At 42.7% G+C, this 21,539-nt stretch overlaps 1 protein-coding gene and 1 pseudogene across 3 annotated transcripts in view; one reads left to right on the top strand and one right to left on the bottom strand.

Moving 5' to 3' along the window:
- Positions 1–11,705: 11,705 nt before the first annotated feature.
- LOC127188867 (transcription and mRNA export factor ENY2-like) lies at positions 11,706–12,063 on the top strand (annotated as a pseudogene).
- Positions 12,064–12,988: 925 nt separating this feature from the next.
- Rbbp6 (RB binding protein 6, ubiquitin ligase) overlaps positions 12,989–21,539 on the bottom strand; it is a 34,405-nt gene continuing 25,854 nt past the window's right edge. The window contains exons 16-19 of one of the 3 annotated variants that reach the window (XM_051145186.1): positions 18,725–19,087; positions 18,335–18,436; positions 15,756–17,507; positions 12,989–15,090 (exon numbers count right to left, since the gene is read on the bottom strand). In XM_051145186.1, coding sequence (XP_051001143.1) covers positions 13,530–15,090; positions 15,756–17,507; positions 18,335–18,436; positions 18,725–19,087 — 3,778 coding nt within the window. In that variant the 3' untranslated portion in view covers positions 12,989–13,529. The remainder of the gene's footprint in view (positions 15,091–15,755; positions 17,508–18,334; positions 18,437–18,724; positions 19,088–21,539) is intronic. The other 2 variants (XM_051145184.1, XM_051145185.1) reach the window with 2 other exon arrangements.

Here is a 21,539-nt window from a genome sequence, read left to right as displayed (position 1 = left end):
TTGTGAATTCAAACCAGCCTAAGCTATAGGAAGAAATCTATCTCAGAAACAAGGCTGGCCTGGTCTACAAAGCAAGTCTAGGACAGCCAGTGCTACACAGAGAAACTCTGTCTCAAAAAACAAACAAAAACAAAAATGGTAGAAGATTAAAAGAGACATTTCCCTCAAATAGGCAAATAGGCAACAAGCACTGGAAATACAGTTTTGGTCTTCATTTTGTTAGGAAAATGCAAATCAAAACCAGGAGATACCATCTTATCCACTAGTAGGGCTGTGTTTGAGGTGCATGGTGCCTGCACGCCTGAGCAGAGAAGTCTCATGAAGAGGCGGCTTGTAACTGGTATTTCTAGGGGAGATTTGCAATGCCCAGAGAAGTGAGCTGAGCTGGTGGAGATCAGTGGACGAGAGACAGAGGAGCTCATCAGACTGATGGACCCGAGCCTGAAAAGTCTGAACTGCTGAGGGGAAAGTCTTTAAAAGAAGGCAAAGGTGCTGGGGACCTAGCTGAGTCACCAAGAGCACTAGCTGTTCTCTCAGAGGACCCGGTTCAGTTCCCAGTTCCCACGGGGCAGCTCACAGTCATCCAGTTTCAGGGAGTCTGATGTTTTCTTCTTGCTCTTCAGGCACCTTGAACCTGGTGCACATATATGTAAAATGCACATACATATAAAGTGAGTGCTGGGATTAAAGGTGTGCACCATTACTGCCTGACAGCATATCTGTTCTATACCATTGCTTCGCTGCTACTTTGAAATCTGTGTGCCCTCTTTTCTAATACTCTGAATAAGATGACCAGTCTAGACACCGGCCACTAACGGGTAGAAGGTAACTCTACGAGCAAGAATGCCAAGGAAGCCGGGCGTGGTGGCGCACGCCTTTAATCCCAGCACTTGGGAGGCAGAGGCAGGCGGATCGCTGTGAGTTTGAGGCCAGCCTGGTCTACAAAGTGAGCCCAGGACAGCCAAGGCTACACAGAGAAACCCTGTCTCGAAAAACCAAAAAAAAAAAAAAAAAAAAAAAAAAAGAATGCCAGGGAGTTCACCCAGCACTGGAAGGTTCGACCAGAGCTCTGGCTTTGATCTTGGATGCACACCAGACACAGCTGGAACCAAAACCAGTCTAGGCTACATTACTCCCTACCTTCTAGGCCTAAAGATCTTCAAATCCCAATGTGTAGAAGATATCCCAGATGTGTCCTGGAAGTAAAGACTCTGGAGGCGGCATCCAACCAGGCTTCAGGAGTTTGTAAACTTCTCAGGTGGTCCCAGTATGAGGTCTCCTTTTAAGCCTTCCTGAACAGGACTGTGGACTTGAGGACGCTGCACAAGCAGAGCAGAGGTTTCATAACACTAGTGGTCAATTCAGGTCTCCAAATAAGGCCTGTTTGGCTCCCCGAGCTCCTGGTGGGAAGTTTGGTATCAGTCTCCTCTTTTCCACTCCATATTCTGGAGCAGAGGATTCCTCTCTGAGCAAGGAGAGTGCCTGGAAAAACTTCCAGTAAAATGATTCATAAGGACCCCCAATAACAGAAGCCACCTGATAAACTCACACCCACACGCCTCCAATGCAAGGGGTATGAAGAATCCCTTTTATTTTTTTATTTATTTATTTTTTTAAAATATTATTAAATTCTTATTTATTTATATGAGGTTCTATCTCCTTGTACACTTGCATGCCAGAGGAGGGTATAGATGGTTGTGAGCCACCATGTGGTTGCTGGGAATTGAACTCAGGATCTCTGGAAGAGCAGACAGTGCTCTTAACCTCTGAGCCATCTCTCCAGCTCCAAGAATCCCTTTTAAAAACGTATTATATTTTAAAAATAAAATACAACAGCCGTGCATGGTGGTGCACGCCTTTAATCCCAGCATGGGAGGCAGAGGCAGGTGGATCTCTGTGAATTCAAGGCCAACTTGGTCTACAGAGCAAGTTCCAGGACAGCCAAGGATACACAGAGAAACCCTGTCTCAAAAAACCAAAGAAAGGAAGAAAGAAGGAAGGAGAAGAAACAGAGAAACAAAGAGAGAGAGAAAACCATACCCTATTTTCACATACCCTATTACAGCCATGAAAGAGAACAGGCTGTTATGACAAGGAGATGGCAAAAAAAAAAAAAAAAAAAAAAAAAAAAAAAAAAAAACCCAAACAGCAGGACGCTGAGAAACTATACTATGTCAGCAGAAATAAAAACTGGAAAAATTTGAAAAAACTTTCTAACAGACGAGGGAGCTCAGTAAGAACAGACACCTGCTGCCAGGCCTGAGGCCCTGGGTTTGGTCCCTAGGACCAACATGGTAGAGGAGAGAACTGACGCCTTCAAGTTGTCCTCTGACCTCCACACATGCGGTGTGACATGCCCCCCAACACACAAATAAATAAATTTTAAAAAGATGAAGTTAAAAGAAAAACACACTTGGGAGGCAGAGGCAGGCGGATCACTGTGAATTCGAGGTCAGCCTGGTCTACAAAGTGAGTCTAGAACAGCCAAGGCTACACAGAGAAACCTTGTCTCGAAAAACCGAGAGAGAGAAGCATAAGAATATTTAGAAGTTCAGTCCAGGAAATATAAATCCTAATAATGAGTTCCAGAAAACAATTGAAAGAGAATTGTAAAAACAAAGGAGAAATATTATCCACGAGTCATGGTTTGTTTGTTTTGTTTTGTTTTGTTTTGTTTTGTTTTTACAGCTAAAAGACATGGCTTTCCAGATGGAAAAGGCTCTAGTGCAAAACTGGAAAGGCGCCTCTTAAGCTTTACAAACTGATTTAGAAGATGGCTTCACCTGGAGTGGGAGCAGCTGTGAGTGGGGGGCGCCAAAGGTGGGTGCCAAGAACCAAAGTCCAGCAATGTGTTTCTCATAGCAAGCTCCAAACCAACAAAACCACCAAGACATCCACAGCTAAATTCAAAAGAAAACTCTAAGGTTAAAAACAAAGCAGGACCAGTGAGTGGTGGTGGCTGCCTATGCCTCAACCCAGCACTCACTGGGGAGGCAGAGGCAGGCAGAACTATGTGAGTTTACACAGTGAGTTCCAGGATAGCCAGAGCTAGCTACATAGAGAGAACTTATCAAAGAAAAAGAAAGAAGAAGAAGAGGAGGAAGAGGAGGAGGAGGAGAAAAGGAAGAAGAGGAGGAAAGGGAAAAATAAGGAAAAGAAAAAGTGAAAACCAATGACAACTAGGGTTTGGAAGGTAAATACTATGAAGAATAAAGATACTAATAGACTCAACTAATGCAGAAGGACAGAAGAATATGCACACTGACCAAAGGCCTTGCTCTCCATCCTTTGCAGAAAGAGCTGATTCCCCAACAGCATTGTCATGAAAATGGACCAGTTAATGATGATGGTCCACTGGCTCAGTTATACCATCATGATGGTGATCAAATTCCCCACAGAGATCAAGACATCAACTGATCAACTGTTTAATACAACTCAGAAACAAACATAGGGGCTGGCAAGGTAGCTAGGCAGGAAAAAAAAAAAGTACTTACCACCAAGCTTGATGATGTGAGTTCGATCCCTAAGACACACATGGTGTAAGTTGTCTTCTGGTTTCCCCCTCCACCCTTACCCCATGCATGTGCCTGTATGCGCGCGCGCACACACACACACACACACACACACACACACACACACACACACACAGGAGAGAGAGAGAGAGAGAGAGAGAGAGAGAGAGAGAGAGAGAGAGAGAGAGAGAGAGAGAGAGAGAATGTGAAAACAAATGTACTTCAAATACGATTTCTGTATAGAAATGGATTAATTGAAATGGCTTTGAACTCCTTACTGATGTCAGAAGTTGTAGTAGAAAACCATGTTCAAGTATGAATGAAAATAATTTTTCATACAGAGTCCACAGGGGAAGAGGATCTATGACATTACAGGGTTAAATGTTTTTCTGTGAGCTCTATACAGGGATTCATTAGAATATGTATGCTCCTCCCCACTCCAAATGATAAGAGATGCCATTTTGTTTTATCCTATTCTGGTGTGTTTGTTTTTTTTATCTTATTACTATTTTTAGATGCCTGTTTGTATTCTGAGTGAGAGAGAGTGTGTGTGTGTGGATTTGGGTAGGTGGGGAAGAGGGGGGATTTGGAAGAAGCTGGGTGAGGGGAAAGAACAATCAGAATATATTGTATGAAAAAAACAAACTTTAATTTAAAAAAAGAAAAAATACCTTAAAAACAGAGACGATACTGGGTGCGATGATGATTTGATGAGAAGATGTGAGAGATCAGGGTGAGTCCCTAGGAGCTAGCAGGATATGGCTTTGTGGCAGTCTGGTGGGGCAGCCTGGTTTTGCTCAGTAGGAAGAAAAAGGCTATTGAACAGCCCAACTGGAAAGAGAAAATTTAAATGGATGGAACCCTTGGCTCATTTGAATGTACTGAAAGGAAACCGTTATCTCTGGGATCTAAAATTACTTAATTTTGAGGTGTTTTACAGTATTTATTACTGTAGTGTTTATAACGTGTCTGGGGAGGATTGGGGTTGCATGAATGCCAAGGTACTCGTGGGATGGTAAAATGACGATTCTGTGCCGTCTGTCCTCTCCTCTACCTTCATATGGGTTCCAGGGGTTGAACTCAGGTCATGTGACTTGCAAGGCAAGCTTAATGATGCTGAGCCATCTCACTGGCTCTCAACACCAGACGCTTCACACATACACATTGTACAAGCCCATTTTGATTTAAGCTAGTGTGAAAGTTGTACTTGAGGGGGCCATGGGGAGAGGAGCTTCGAAGTGTTGCTTTGGGCCCTTGTAAATCTAAATTACGAAGATAAGTCAGCCTTTTTTCAAGATAAGGTTTTTCCCATGTAACCAGGGCAGCCTCAAACTCACAAAGACCCTCCTGCCTCTGCATTCCAAGGGCTGGAATTAAAGGCGCACACCACGACCTGACAATAACACAACTTCTATCGGCATTTTTGTTTTGCTATCGGTGACACTTAACATTTACAAGTCAAGTGGCTATTTGTACTTCTGTTTGGCTTAGGCTGAAATTTTAACAAGATGCAGACAGAGGAAACGTTGCTGTTGGAAAACACCGTCTGCAGCTGCTTCTAACGGTACATCTTGGGACCTGTCTCTTTAGCTGAGGAAAGTACTAATTTCAGCTTAGAAGGTGATGAGTTACAGGGTAAAGGGATGGAGTATGCACACAAAATGATCGGATGTGTCTTAGAAGGAAGAGAGAATTGCTAGAACATTGGTGAACACTGGGATGCTCCAATAGCGAGAAGACCAGAAGAAAATAATAATTAAAAAAAAAAAAAAAAGCGTAAATTGATGAGATGATCCTAGAAATGGGAAGTGACCAACACCAAGGAACATGTAATGAAAATTTGGATAAAAATATTTGAAATTTGAAGAAGTGAAAAAAATTTCCCCTTGAGACAGGGTTTCTCTGTGTAGCCCTGGCTATCCTGGAGTTTGCTTTGTAGACCAGGCTGGCCTTGAACTCACAGAGATCTGCCTGCCTCTGCCTCCTAAGTGCTGGGATTACAGGAGTGTGCCACCACCGCGCCCACTGTGAAAAGTGTTTTTCCAAAGTGCAATGAAAAAAAAAAAAGGCATGGTGGTGCACGCCTTTAATCCTAGAACTTGGGAGGCAGAGGCAGGTGGATCTCTTTGAGGCCAGCCTGGTCTACAAAGGAAGTCCAGGACAGCTAAGGCTACACAGAGAAACCCTGTCTCTAAAAAACCAAAACCAAACCAAAACAAACAAACAAAAAACCCAACTTTGTACTTTTTACACTTGCTTATGTAGATACACAATACAGCTTTGCAGTTTATAGGTGATAGTTTTACATTTAGCCCAATTTTTGACCTGTTCAGTTCTGAGAACTTGTATGTCAATTCTGGTGTAATAACACAATGCTATGAAAGTTCCCTCTCAATAGCATGGGATGAAATGTGTGGCCTAGCTTCCTTCCTAGCCTAAATCGTCCCTGGATCCCTAGTCACTATAGCCCTTGTTTCCTGTTTTCCTTGTTAAATCTCCATCAAATATGATTATATAATTCATTTTCCCATGTGCATGTTTTTGACTATGTGTGACCTCATGTTTGTGGTGTGTATTTGGAAAATGTGTTTGAGGCCTCTGTAGGTCTAAGGTTGACGTCAGGCATTACCTTTTGAGATAAGGTCTTTGGGTCAAACCCAGAGCTTTGAAGATATGACTACTCTAGCCAGCCAGTTTGTTCTGAGGATGTGCCTTCTGCGCCTGGAATGACAGGCTAGCCACATCATCCACCTGGCATTTATATGGGTTCTCGCTCACGTGTGTGGTGAAGCATCTCCCTCGTCCTTAACTGTGATTTGAAAGACACAATTCCAATATGCTCAACCATGTTCATAGCGGCCTTATTCATACTAGCCAGAACATGGAAACAGCCTAAGTGTCCCACAGTAAAAGAATGGATAAAGAAACTGTGGTACATTACACTATGGAATACTACTCAGCTATTAAAAACAAGGAATTTCCGAAATCTGTGGACAAATGGATTGAACTAGAAATGATCATAATGAGTTCACCCAGAAGCAGGAAGAGTCAAATGGTATATACTCACTTATATCTAGACACTAGCCCAAGGAGCATGTCCCATGAAAGTCTTCACTTACCAGCAAAGTGGGTGAGAGGGGAGGACATCCTATTGGGACTTTAGGTGAGAGAAGCATGGGAGAATGGGGAAATAGAAGGATCCAGAGGGTCCTAGAAACCTACAAGAAGAACATTATGATGGGCAGATCTGGGCCCAGGGGTCCTGCTCAAACTATGGCACCAGCCAAGGACAATACGTTCAGTAAACTTCAAACCCCTACCCAGATCTACCCAATGGACAGGACGTTCTCCACAGTTGAGTGGAGAGTGAGGTCTGACTTTCATACGAACTCTGGTGCCCCATTTCTGACCACGTCCCCTTGATGGGGAGGTCTGGCGGCACTCAGAGGAAGGATAGCAGGCTATCAAGAAGAGACCTGATACCCTATGAGCATATGCAGGGGGAGGAGGTCCCCATCAGTCACAGACATAGGGGAGGGAAGTAGCGGGAAAGTGGGAGGGAGGGAGGAATGGGAGGATACAAGGGATGGGCTAACCATTTAGATGTAATATGAATAAATAAATAAAATATTAAAAGAAAAAGAAAGACACAATTCCAGCCAGGTGTGGTGCTACACAGTGGCAGTTCCAGCCTCACAAGCTGAGGCAGGAAACATCTTTGAGTTCAGAACCAGTCAAGACCACGCAGCAAGACCCCATCTCAGTGAAGCAGAGAGGAGTACCCCTCACCTGCGCATGCCTTATTCCTTTGCTCCAGGCTATTGGCACACAGTGCACGATGCTTCTGATAGGCAGCTGCCGTATGAGGGGCTGTGAGTCAGAGGTGCCCCCTCTCCTTTCTGGTTCTCCACCCTGTGACGCCTTCTCTGGTAACTTTCCTTATATTTGTTTTTAGGAAGTGAAAAACAATCTACCAGCTTTATCTGTTAGTAAACCTTGGATAACACATTTAAACAATTACATTTTATGAAGGTGCCAATGTTTACAGAAATTATTTTGAATCCTAAATTGTACGCTTAATCTTATATTAGAATTTTTAAAAATCACTAAAGACTTTAAAATAGAATTTTATTTTTTTTATTATTATTTTTTTTTTTTGGTTTTTTTCGAGACAGGGTTTCTCTGTGTAGCCTTGGCCATCCTGGACTCACTTTGTAGACCAGGCTGGCCTCGAACTCACAGCGATCCGCCTGCCTCTGCCTCCCGAGTGCTGGGATTAAAGGCGTGCGCCACCACGCCCGGCCAAAATAGAATTTTAAATTGAAAAAGATTCATCCTGGCCATGACATCTTCAAGCAAATTACTAAAACAAAAATCACATTTCAAGGGAAAAGGTAAAATTCAAGCAAATTACAGATCAGTCATATTTTAAGCAAAAAGCTAGATTCATGTTGGTTTTAATGAGATCATTGTTTGCGTTTCGCTAATGCTATCATCTATATCTATCTATCTATCTATCTATCTATCTATCTATCTATCTATCTATCTAAAACAGGGTTTCTCTGTGTGCCCCTGGCTGCCCTAGAGCTCTGCTGGGATTGAAGGCCTGGGTCAGGGCCTCTCTCCTGTGACCTTGAACTTGTAGTGCTCCTACGATGCTCTAATACTCTGGGACAGCAAGCGTGAGCCATCTGTGTAGCTCCATTAAGGGTTTTCTGTTTTTGTTTTGATTTTTTAAAAATTAGTGTAGAAAGAAATTAACAACTGCAGACTGCCGGGTGTGGTGGCGCACACCTTTAATTCCAGCACTCGGGAGGCAGAGGCAGTCGGATCTCTGAGTTCCAGGCCAGCCTGGTTGGTCTACAAAGCGAATTCTGGACAGCCAAAGCTACACAGAGAAATACTGTCTCGAAAACCCAAAAACAAACAAACAAACTCCACACAAAAACAAAAACAAATCCAAAACCAAAACCAAACAAAAACCAAAATCTGCAAGCTTGGGAAGTTGAGCCAAGGGGATCAGAGGGTCAAGTTCACTCTTGGCCTACAAATTGAGACAGAGGCAATCCTGGGATACCTCAGGCAGTGCCTCAGCAAAAAGATAAAAAGTTCTGATAAACTGCTTATACTGAAAGAATTACTTTAAAATCTTTAATAGCCCAGTAAATCTCAATTCTCCTGTATTTAGTGTGCTGTTGTCATTCACGAGGCAGCGCTGTGACTTTAGTGTGCACATATTCATGTGTTAAGTGTGCTTATGCACAGGTGGCACTCAGGTGACAACCTTGTCAGTCGTCCCCTTCCACCTTGAGTATGCCAGGGCCATTTGCTGTTCACCTCTCTGCATTGGTCAGGAGAGGGGGTCTGTGAGCTGTGAGGGATTTTCTTGTCTCTGTCTCCCATCTCATTATCAAGTGCTTGGGTTGCAGGCATGTGCTCCTCTGTCTGGTTTTTCTCGGGTTCTGTGGCTCTGCACTCATGCCCTCCGACTTAAGCCACCTCTTCAGCTCCACTGTTCTGTTTCTCAAGGCCAGTGCGTCAGCTGCTGGTCAGTATGTGAGCACCACAGGCTTTGTACATCCTGGCAGGAAATAAGTTTGCACAGCCCTTTAAAGAAAATATGAAGGTTTCTCAAAAGATTAGAAGTGGCTGGTGCAGTGCTTTGTACCTGCACTAACTCACTATGCAGAGGTGGGTGGGTAGGAAGATGGCGTGAGCCAGGGAGTGCAGAGCCAGGCCAGGCCACATGGCAACTCTATCTCAAGAAGAGTTAGCTGGACACAGTGAGACATCCCTGTAATGGAGCACTCTGGAGCAGAGGTGGCAGGATGATGACGGAGCCCATCCTGGGCTCTACAGTGAATTACAGCCAGCCTGGGCTACACCTAGGCTCTACAGTGAATTACAGCCAGCCTGGGCTACACCTGGGCTCTACAGTGAATTACAGTCAGCCTGGGCTACACCTGGACTCTACAGTGAATTACAGCCAGCCTGGGCTACACCTGGACTCTACAGTGAATTACAGCCAGCCTGGGCTACACCTGGGCTCTACAGTGAATTACAGCCAGCCTGGGCTACAACTGGACTCTACAGTGAATTACAGCCAGACTGGGCTACATACTAAAACCATATTAAGAAACCTGCCCCTTTGGTCCAGGAATCCCATTTGGTCTATATATCCAAAGGAAACGAAATCAATTTGCAAAGCAAAGCAAAAAGTACCCTATAATCCCTCTTCATTTTAACATTATTCACAAATAGCACTACCAACAAAAGAAAAAAACCTGTGTCCATCAACTGACCAATAAATAAAGAAGATAAAGTACTTATTATACACAGAGTAACTTTCAGTCATAAAAGGAATGAAACCCTGGCATTTGGAATTTGTGGGTACCCTTAAACAGTCTTTAAATTTCTTATTACATCTTGTGTACATACATGTGACATGCATGAGCAAAGGGTGCACGTGTGGAGATACAAGAACAGCTTGCTTGAGTTGGGTCTCCTCTGTCATGTAGACTCTGCCCACACCCTTCATGAGGATATAAAGGTTGATCTGATCCATCAGCTCACACCTGCAGTTCCAGCACTTTGGAAGCTGATTCAGCTTGAGGCCAGCCTGGGCTACATATCAAGTAACCAGGGCATCCTGGGTAGAGTATGAAACCTAGTCTCAAACCAAAAATCAAGAAATAACATAAAATGTTGATTTTACAGATAAGGGTGCAGTGCTGTGGAGTGGGGCTGGGGCATTGACAGTGGTTATCAAGTTATAGTTTGGCAGGAACAAGTTTTGGTGTGTTGTTTCATAATGCAGTGACTATACTGAACAATAATGTGCCACAGATTTCATAAAACTAGGATTTGAGTATACACACACACACACACGGGTGGGGGCAGGGGGCAGGTGCTGGCACATACCTATAATCTCAGTACTTAAAAGGAAGCGGGGTGTGTGTGTGTGTGTGTGTGTGTCCAAAGGTCCTGAGTTCAATTCCCAGCAACCACATGGTGGCTCATAGCCATCTATGTTATCTGACACCCTCTTCTGGTGTGCATGTATATGTGCAGACAGAACACTCTATATATAGTAAATAAATAAATTGGGGGGGGGGAAAGCTTTAAAAAAAGGCAGAGGCAGGAAGGAAGATTACTACAAGTTCACGGGCAGTCTGATGGTCGGGGCTATATGTCACTGGGAGAACATATGTTTAGCATGTATAAGGTCCTTATGTTCAATCTTTAGTACAAAACAAAACACACCAACAAAGCAGACTCACAAAACAAGAGTTCAAGGTCAGTCTGGATTACACAGTAAGACTGGAAAAAACAAAACAAACCCGAAAGGGCAGGAAAGATGGCTCAACAGTTACAGAGTGTACTGAAAAAAGCACCTGGCAGTGTCTAGCAAATAGTAATTAAAACGAAACAAGATGCTTTTATTGGAGGATAGTTCAAGTTGTCATCCAACTCTACATTCACACACAAAACACAATCTGTAGCATGTATGTTTATAGGTGTGGGTGCACATGTGCCACAGCAAGTATGTTGAGGTTAAAGACCGACTGTGGGGTTGCACCTTCCCTTCCATCTTGAGTCAGTGTCTCTACCTTCCATCTCGCTACGGTAAGAACACTGGAGTTAGACACAGAGGCAGCAGCTGGCTTTAATTGGGTTCTAGGGATTTGAGCTCAAGTCCTCAGGCTTGTGGAAGCATTTAACTCACTGAACCTTTGTCTGTTTCTTTAATTTCAAGACTTTCAATTCTGTTAAACAGCAACTAGCATACAGGTAGTTTTAGGGTTACATGGGGAAGGGTTCTGTGGATGTTGGCATAAGGAAAGCTATAGGCTACAAGAAAATTTACACACACACACACACAATCAAAGAAACTAACACCAACAGATAAGGCTGGGAGACTGCTCGTTGCAAAGGAACGACACTGATCAGTTGCTAGGAAACGGTCATAGGAGTGGAGCTGCAAGTAAAGTGAAAGTCAGCTGAGCTTGATGAGTCCAATAACGTGAGCAACTCAGGTAAGATCTGACAGTTCTGTGTACTAAATCTTTAGTAAACGTGAGAAACAGGATCTAGAGTTACAGCTCTGATTAGCAGGATTAAGAATATAATGTAGGTGCACTTAGGTGCCTGAGCTACTGAGGGTCTAAGTCCGGGCAGCCGAAGGGTGTGGTTAGCAAGATGAACAAAGATGCGCAGATGAGAAAGCAGTGATTAACCAAAAGTTAATAGAAACTGGAGAAAGAGAATGCCTCAAGGAGTCGCTGAGAGCTAAACTGATTTGAGTGCGCTGGAAGGATTGGTTGAAGGCACACTGTAAAGAAGTTAAAAAGGACTAGAACATGTTACTGTTGATGACTTGGTGGCTGAAATCACTCCAAAAGGCAGAGCGCTGGTACTTGACAACGTAAAGAAGGAACTCCTACAAAGAACAAGAATATTCCTTGCTCAGCATGCCAGTCTTTAAGGGTGAACTAGAATGTGTTGTCCTATGGATTTATTTCTGAAAGTAAAACTTGCCATAAATTAGAAATTAATTTCCCAAAATAAAGTCCTTTTTTGTATGATGGTATACAATTTTCAGTAATGATGTATTTATTGTACTGATTTTTTTCCTAAAGGTGTTACTTTAATAAATATCTCATGAATGAAAAAAATCAATACAATGTATACATCATTACTGAAAACTGTAGCTGGCTTGTCTCAAAGAACAAGTGGCAGTTTGTTGCATGTGGGCTGACAACAGGTGTGTGCGAATGAACCAGCATGTGCTTGGCATCACAGCAGAGCTGAGCCATCAGAGCAAAGCTGCTTTGGTTTAAAGGCAATGATTATAGGCTGGAAAGCTGGCTCAGTAGTGACAAATGCGTGCTCCTCCTACACAGGACCTGAACTTAGTTCCCAGCATCCACATCAGGTGGCTCACAACTCCCAGCTGCTACAGAGGGCGCCAGTGCTCTCTTCTGCCTCCACAGACACATACACTTTACAGTAGAAAAAAAAGGACATCACTTAATTTTTTTTGAGACAAAGATCTGTGTTATCTTGGCTGTCCTGAATTCGCTTTGTAGACCAGGCTGGTCTCCAACTCAGTGATCCACCTGCTTCTGGCTCCCAAGTGCTGGGATTAAAGACATGTACCGCCACCATGCCTGGCTTCACTCAAGTGTCTTGACTCAAAACCTGTCCCCAACATCCTTTCAGTGCCCTCATGGAGTTCCTGAAGCAGCAGTGAGAGAGACCCCTGCTAGTCTTACACTACCACGTACTTTTGCCAGTGGCACAGAGGACAAATAGGCTTGAATAAATTGTTTCACCAGGGAAGTTACTATCAACCTAGAATTCCATGAAAATCATACGGCTAGAAAAGCCCAATTACTCATTGCTGATATAGGCACCTCACACGCTCCTTTTTAGAAACTCACCTTCTAACTACTAGAAACAAAGATCTTCCACCAGCCCCCTCTGAAGTGTATTTTCAATTTTTAGAATTTTGTCTATTCTGCTTGACTTACAGGCTTGAAGGATGTTGGAAAGAGACGAAGTGAGACACTACTGTCTTTAAATAATGTACATCTTCAACATGCGAAAAGTTTACTGAAAACTTTTATTGTAATCAAAAAGTGACATAACGGGGCTGTAATGAGTTCAGCAAATCATTCTGCTGATATTTTTGAACTGATACCAGCATTTGCCAGGCAATTAAAAAAATTCAAATGTGAAAATTTCACAGTACAGTAAACTCCACCCCAACTAATTAATGGTGGTTAAAAATAATAGGCCCTAGCAAAACCTCTCATGTTCCATGGTCACAACTCACAATTCTGTACAAAAGTTCGTTATAAAGCTCTGATGTAAAAATGAAATAATCAAGCAGCAAATACTTTAAGTGCAGCACAGGGTCTTCCATTCATTATTTACAAGGCTGGAATCTCTTTACATTATAACAGAGTTTAATACAGATGACTTAGTAATTAAGTCAATTAAAACATCCGTCCTTCACACAGTGACAGATTTCGCTTTTTGGTCATCTTTCTCCTTCTCCTTGTCTTTGCTCTTCTTCGCCTTCTTCTTCTTGTGTTTGTGTTTCTGGCTCTTCTCTGCGTCCCCCTCCACGGCCACGTGCTTCTTGTGTTTCTTGTGCTTTTTATGCTTCTTGTGCTTCTTCTTGTCTTTCTTCTTCTTCTTCTTCTTGCTGTCCTGGCTCCCCGCTGTGCTGGCACTGCTGCTGTGGCTGCGGGTCTGGCTCCCAGAAGGGCTATGACTTCTACTTGGACTAACACTGGGGCTACTTTGACTCTGGCTCCTGTCTGCACCTGGCTGGCTGGCTGTTGCTACAGTCAAGCTCTCTTTTGCTTTCTCTGTGGTTTTCTCTTTCAAGTCCTTGGGAACACTGGCAATAGCTTCTTCTTCCTTCACAGATACATTACTTTCACTATCACTCTCATTATAGTCTGGTTCAAAGGCAGCCTCATCGGTCTCTCTAGTTAGATCAGAGGAAAGCCGTGAAGAATGACTGAACTGGGGTTTTGGCTTGATGGTGCTCTTATCCACCTGTCCAGCGACCAGTTCTTTCTCAACAGGAGGGTCTGGTGGGTTAGGAATATATGGCAACTTGTTGCCACTGGACTCTTTGCCGTTGCGAGCCTCAGCAGCATGCTTTTCTCGTTCCTTCCCAGAGCTTTTATCTACAGACTTTGTCTCTTCACATGAACGTTTGGTTTCATAAGGGGCTTTATGATCATGAGTTTTTTTGTCTCTTGGGGGACTAGAACTGCTTTTTTTGGACTCTGTGCCCTTTTTAGGCAAATCTCTCTCCTCCCTCGGCTTACTTTTCTGTCCAGATGAAGCATCTTTACTCCGAAGAGGAGAGTCCTTCCTTCTGGCTGATTCACTTCTCTCATCTCTTCGTTTGGAACTGGAATACTCTCTGCCTTCATAGTCCATTTTCTTGTCTCTACCAGGAGTGAAGTCTTTATTTGAGGAACCACGAACAGATTCATGCTTTTCTGAAGTCCTGGTCTCTTTGGAAGACTGGGACAGTGTCTTAAAATTGCCTTGTTCATTCAGCCGGTCCGCGCTGCTGTCCTTCTCCGGCTGGGCGCTGCTCTTCCTCCTGTCAGGATTCTCCCTCTCCAACGCTGAGTGCTCCCGATCTTTGGTTCTCCCCTTCTCACTGCACGCAGAGCCCTTTGCGCTTTTGACCTCGTGCTGCATCACCTCATGGCTCACCTCCTTGGCAAGCTTCTGAATTTTCTCTGAATGCTCACTTTCTTTCTCAGTGTACTTGACTGTAGCTGATGGCTTAGTAGTAACATTTTTTATAATACTAGATGGTTTCCCTATACTCTGTATAGGCTGTGTGGCTTTAACATCTTCTTCTTCAGATTCAAAGTCATCTTTATCCCATTTGGACTGAGGAACCTGGATCATAATTATCACATCTTCAGCAGGAGCTGTATTATCATTATTATATTCCTCCATAGTTTTAATGACTGTTCGCTTTGTATCTGTCTTTTCCTCAGATTTCCGCACAGGGCTGCCTCCAGTTGAGCTTGTACTAAAAAAAATAAATATACTTTTAATTAATGAAAAGTTTATGACTAATAAAATATTTAGGATATCTTTTTAGCTTTAAAAAGTTAAAATTAAGCTAGGTATGGTGGTAGCATGCCTGAAATCCCAGCACATGGGGAGGCAGAGGCAGGTGGACCTCTGTGAGTTTGAGACCAGCCTGCTCTGTGAAGTAGAATGACTCCAGGACAGCCACGGCTACACAGAGGAACTCTGTCTTAAGCCCCTGCCTCACGAAAAAGTTAAAATTATTGTGCCCTAAGAAAGGCATACATGAACCAAGTGTGATGGCAAATGCCTTTACTCCCAGCACTTGAGAGGCAGAGGCAGGCAGATCTCTGTGAGTTCGAGGCCAGCCTGGTCTACAGAGTCCAGGACAGCCAAGGCTACACAGAGAAATCCTGTCTCGAAAAACATAAATAAATAAATAAATAAATAAATAAATAAATAAATAAATAAATAAATAAATAAATAAATAAATGAGGAAGGATCAAACTATAAAAACCAGGGTGGCTCACCTCTCCTCCCACATGAAACAATGCTATAAACAGACTAGTCTGTGTAAATCCGAAAGGGTACTTGCATGGGTAACATCAAAAGACATTATTTGCCAAAAGGAACACCTGGCCCCCCACGCCCTGGCCCCCATACCTGGTGTAATCCACAAGCGTGGAGCTGGAGCCTTCAGTACCAGCTACTTTCCGCTTGGCCTTTCCCTTGACTTTTTCCTGTTTAATTTTGCTAGACGTTGGCTCCAATTTTTCAGATGGTTCTTTTGTAGTAGATGTATTTTCTCCACTTCCAATTTTTTTTCCAGTCTCTCTGTTGAGTTTAATTTTTTTGGCTGGGGCAGTTGATGATGCAATCTTGTCCTTTTCTGGGGTCCTTTCCAGCTTTTCAACTTCACCTTCCATTTTGCGCTTTGGTGATGGTTTCACTAACTCAGTCCCCTCTACTTTAGAGATTTTCATTGAAGATGACTCAAAATCTTTATCTACATTCTTTTCTTCAGTTTTTCTCTTTCTCTTTTCTCCCTTACTATCAAGTAGTTTATTCTTCTCAGGCTTCTTGGCCTTTTCATCCTTGTTGGCTGGTTTTTCTGACTTGATGTCTTTCGAGCAGTCCTTTCTCACCTTCTCCTCCTTGGCTGGCTTTGCCTCCTGGTGCTCTTTTGCAGACTTAGAGTGGGCTTTTCTGGGGGTTCCAGTGACCTTGTCGTCCTTCTGAGAGGATGATGAAGGTTTTACTGAGTCTGTCTTTGTAGCCTCCTCTTTGGCTTTTTTAAGTGGAGGTTCAGAGCGTGGAGATTTTTCCCGCTCCCCATCTACCTTTTCTTGGGGTCCTTTAGGTTTTAAAACATTGTCTTTCTTGGCTGTAGCAGACCCGTCACTTTTCCGTTTGGTCTTGTCACTTTTTACTTTTGGCTTATCTTTTTCTCTCTTGTCTTTTTCAGACACTGATTTGAAAGTGATAGATTCTGCATCCATTGGCTCATCCCTAACGGGTGTAGCATCATCTCTACTTGGGAGAACAAACAGTGCATCTGTCTTAGTTTCATCAACACCTGATGATTCCCTGGATTTCCTAGTAGTCTCTAACAATTCCGGGTTCAGGAAGCTCTCAGCCTCTTCCCCTTTCCTTCGCTTCCTGTGTTTCTTATGCTTGTTTCCTTTATTGTCTCCCGGGACGTTCTCACTCTCCTTCTCTTTTGATTTTGTATTATCTTTTGGATTGTGACTGTCTCTTGTTGAAAGTTTTTCTGCATAGTTGCCACCTAGATTTCTATTTCTATGACTTTGTCCAGCAGCATAGTCTTCTCTGCGCCCCCTTGTGAAGGGTGAATTTCGGATGTTAAGAGGTAAGAGTCTCTCTGGAGAGAAGTCCTCTCTGTTGGCGGAGGGTCTAGGCTGTGCCCCCACAGCATACCCTTTGTAGTACTTCTCGTACCACTCTCGGTATTTCCTCTCCCACTCCCGATAGCGTTCTTTCTCAAATGGGTCTCTAAAGTCGACACTCCGCCCATAATAGGCTTTGATGTCATAAGGGGGTGGAACTTCTCTGTATCTGTTAAAATACTCACGCTCTGTTTCTCCTTGAGGTACATTGCGTTTAGTGGGAGACTGTCCCCTAAATGCTTGAGGAGATCTGGACCGTGAATGATAGCGTCTATATGGAGGTGACCTTGACCTAGATCGGTGGTACCCATGAGATCTGGACCGAGAACGGTAATTGCGGCTCTTGCCTCTGCCTCTCCTGGGATATGGGGGTGATCGTGAGTAGGAGCGAGAGTGTGAGCGGCTGAAGGATCGAGAGTAGGAACGAGACCTTGTGGAGCCAGACCGTGACTTTGAGTAAGTATATGAACTTCTTGAATACGATGAACCACTATAGGGAGATTTAGACCTAAAAACAAAAACACGGTTGATGGTTGAGAAATATATACAAGTAAAAATAGACAGATTTCAGTAGTCTTTTCTCACGGTTTTATATCTTTCTTTGCATCAAGTCTCATCTTAGATGGTTAAAGAGGTACAGTAACCTCTATTGGAATGGAATAAAGTACACAAATCAGTTGTTACAAAACAAAAGTCTTGACAATCAGAGTGGAGTGCATTAATGTACCGTGAGTTTTATGAGCTTATTAACATCAAACAAATGCCAATTGAATTTAAATTTCACTTCCTGTCTAATTATTTAGGTAAGAGTCTATTTTTTATCTTACACTAGCCAACAGTCTAGCTTTAAAAGGAACCACATTTTAAGTGTAAGTCTAAAAAACAGTCTTCAAACAAACTTCCAGGGAACTTCTGTAATTCGTTTTTTTTTTTCTATCAATACAGCGACATGTATTCTACCACTACTTTTTAATCACACAGGTTAATGTTCCAGCAAGAAGCTGTAGCCTTATGGCAAAGGCCCTCAGAATGCTCTCTGGCTAGTCCCCTATGTCTTTCCTTCCATAAACATTTCCCATTTGTTTCATATTATGAGTAACTTCAAGGGACAAGGATAACTTAGTCCCCATAAATGCTAGTTCTACACAATAGAATTTACACTGAGACATTATTTTAATGGACATATTGGGGAATAAGCTACATCTCCTCCATTCTATAAAACTAGACCGAATCAGAAAAATCTCATAAGTGCAGTGTTATTTATATCCATAGGTAATCCCTGGATATTCAAAGTCCCATTTGTAATTCTGTTGTGAAGGCTTGCAAAACACTAACCTGGAAAATGAGCGCCTACGCTCCTTTTGAATCTTTTTGTATTCCATCAATTCCTTAGCAAAATCATTTGTAAACTCATCTAGCTTGGACTTTTTCTTTTCCCTAGTAAAATAAAGTTAAAGAGTGAAAGTTAACAAAAACCATTTAAGAAAACTAACAAGACAAATGTAATTAGATCATGAATGAAATGAATGAAATTGCCATTAGTTTTCTACTTTAAAACTATAAATAACTAGGTATCCCTGAGGAAGTTGCTTGTATGGCTTTGGTTTAAATTTTAGGTGAATTTTCTTTACTAACTGGAAACACTGGAAAATGTTTCCAAAATACCTATTTAATGTTATATCAGAAAATGAAAAGTGTATGGTAATTTCAAGTTAGGATACTCACTCTTCCTTTAGCCGTCGCTGCTCTCTATAGAACTCTTCCCTGGACAAAGGAGGTGCTTGCGTTGTGGGGATGGTGTTTGAATGAGCACTCTGCACTCCTGATGACACCCAAGGTGCTGATATATTGGCAGGAGCTGGCGGAAACCCTGGAGGAGGGACACTATATCCTGCAGGTGGAGGCTGGCCAGGAGGGAACTGAGGAGAAAACTGTGGGGGAGGTACACCTGGAGGAAGAGGAAGCGTATGGGGAGGAGGCGGATACAAAGGAGGTGGTGCAACAGGCACAAAGACTGGAGTTGCTGGTAGTGACGGGCCTTGAGTCCTCTGTGAGCGCTCGCTGTGGTGTCGCCCGCGGTTTATGCTTCTGGAGAAATAAATTCCAAGGTATTACACCTTTAAATCAAATTCATCTGAGACAAATGAGGTTGTCTTTTTCTGCTTATAATTATTTTTCAAAGCACAAAATATGCAATACAATCAACTACTCTAGTACAGATGCAGTTAACAAGTATTTGTATACATTCACTCAACAGGCCAGGTATGGTAGGTATGGTAGGTATGGTATGGTATGGTAGGTATGGTAGGTATGGTAGGTATGGTAGGTATGGTAGGTATGGTATGGTAGGTATGGTATGGTAGGTATGGTAGGTATGGTATGGTATGGTATGGTAGGTATGGTAGGTATGGTATGGTATGTATGGTATGGTATGGTATGGTATGTATGGTATGGTAGGTATGGTATGGTATGGTATGGTATGGTATGGTATGTATGGTATGGTATGTATGGTATGGTATGGTATGGTATGGTATGGTATGGTATGGTATGGTATGTATGGTATGGTATGGTATGGTATGGTATGTATGGTATGGTATGGTAGTTGTATGTATGTATTGGTATGGTATGGTATGTTGGTATGGTATGTATGGTATGGTATGGTATGGTTATGGTATGGTATGTATGATATGGTATGGTATGGTATGTATGGTATGGTATGGTAGGTATGGTATGGTATGGTATGGTATGGTATGGTATGGTATGGTATGTATGGTATGGTATGGTATGGTATGGTAGGTATGGTATGGTATGGTATGGTATGGTAGGTATGGTATGGTAGGTATGGTATGGTATGGTATGGTATGGTATGGTATGGTATGGTAGGTATGGTATGGTATGGTATGGTATGGTAGGTATGGTAGGTATGGTATGGTATGGAATGGTAGGTATGGTAGGTATGGTAAGGTAATAGACATCTGCAGCCCATCTACTTGGCAGGCTGGACAAAACTGAGTCTTTGACTTTGAGACCAGCTTGGGTAACAAACATACCAAGAAGTTGGCTCAAAACAAAAACCTCTCAACAAGTTTATTTCAAAATCCTGGGTCCTCTACAAGAACAACAAGCGCTCTTAACCACTGAACTTCCTCTCCAGATCCAAAATTCTAATTTTTAAGGACATTCAGCAACTGACAGGAAACAGATTTTGAAGGAAGTGACAGGTTAATGTAATGACCTAGTTCTTCTCTAAAGGCCTTTCTAGACCCAAAGTTTACATTAACAAAAACCCCTGTAACTTCCTTTTGAAGGAAGTGGGGGAAGATCAAACAAAACAGAATCACACTAGTTCCAATAGCTGTAATCAAAACTGAAGGATCAACATTTTCGCTCTAAAGGTTAAACAGAAGTAAAGTTTCTCTATTGTGTCGAAGAGTTTCAGTGTGCTTTTGAACTAATGGTTTCTACACAACGGGCAAATGGCATATGACCCCATCAGGAGGTGTTTGGATTTAAGCCTGTTCAGAACCATGAATCAGTATACATCATCTTCTTTTAGTGCACTCTAGTTTAAAAAAAAAAAAAAGGCAGCTGTCATAGATTAGCCATTCTGAACAGAGCACTAGAAGATCAGTTATAGCCATATCAAATCTGAAAGTCCATTAAAAAAAAAAAATCTAAAAGTCTCTGCATCCTGATTTCAGTATCTACCACCATAGTAAAGCCTAGGCCTCTTAAGTGAACACTGTTGGTAAGATTAAGAGCTGGAACAAATCTTCTGGCCTCCTCTTTTGGAAAACCGAAGGCAGGAAAGACTGGAACAAAGAATGCTTTTTCCCATCTGGAAGTTGAGTTGGCTAACTTTCATAAGCTATATTCTGCCATGAACTGGTACAGACCAAATGATCACTGGAAGGAAGACAAAGGACACAGCCTGGGGGGCTATGAAGTGCAAGGGGCTGAGTCCGGTCCCCCGACATCCACATAAAAAGCTAGGTGTGACACTGGGGATGGCCCATGCCTATAATTCCAGCACTCAGAGGCAGGCGGATCTCTGTGAGTTCTAGGACAGTCACGGCTACACAGAGAAATCCTGTCTCAGAAAAACCAACAAACAAAATAACATAAAAACTAGGTGTGGCCATGCATGCCTACATTTAACCCAGTGCTATGAGGGGCAGAGACAGGAGGAGTGCCGGGGCTTGCTGACCTAGAATAAGTCATGGAGTGACGTCCTTCTCCTTGTGCCCCTATAAACATGCAGATAGACTTAAAAGTCATGATGTTAAATGTAACTTATGCTTTCCTATGTTCCCTCCTTTTATCCCTGCCTCCTTCCCCAGACAGGTCTTGTTGCGTCATCCAAGCTAGCCTCTAACTTAGAATCTTCTTGCCTCAACTTCTCAATGCACTACACTTAGCAAGAAGTTTTTGTAAATATATCTTCAAATGAGACCTTATTCTGCACCTGCTGGGGATTGATAGGGCCTTACATAGGCTAGGCAATAATTAACCCAGTTCCCAGATTTCTTCTTCTGTTTTG

Source organism: Acomys russatus, chromosome 5 (assembly GCF_903995435.1).
Source record: "Acomys russatus chromosome 5, mAcoRus1.1, whole genome shotgun sequence".
Lineage (NCBI taxonomy): Eukaryota > Metazoa > Chordata > Mammalia > Rodentia > Muridae > Acomys > Acomys russatus.
The sequence above is the reverse complement of the archived record's forward strand: the minus strand, read 5'-3'. Positions and strand labels throughout refer to the sequence as shown.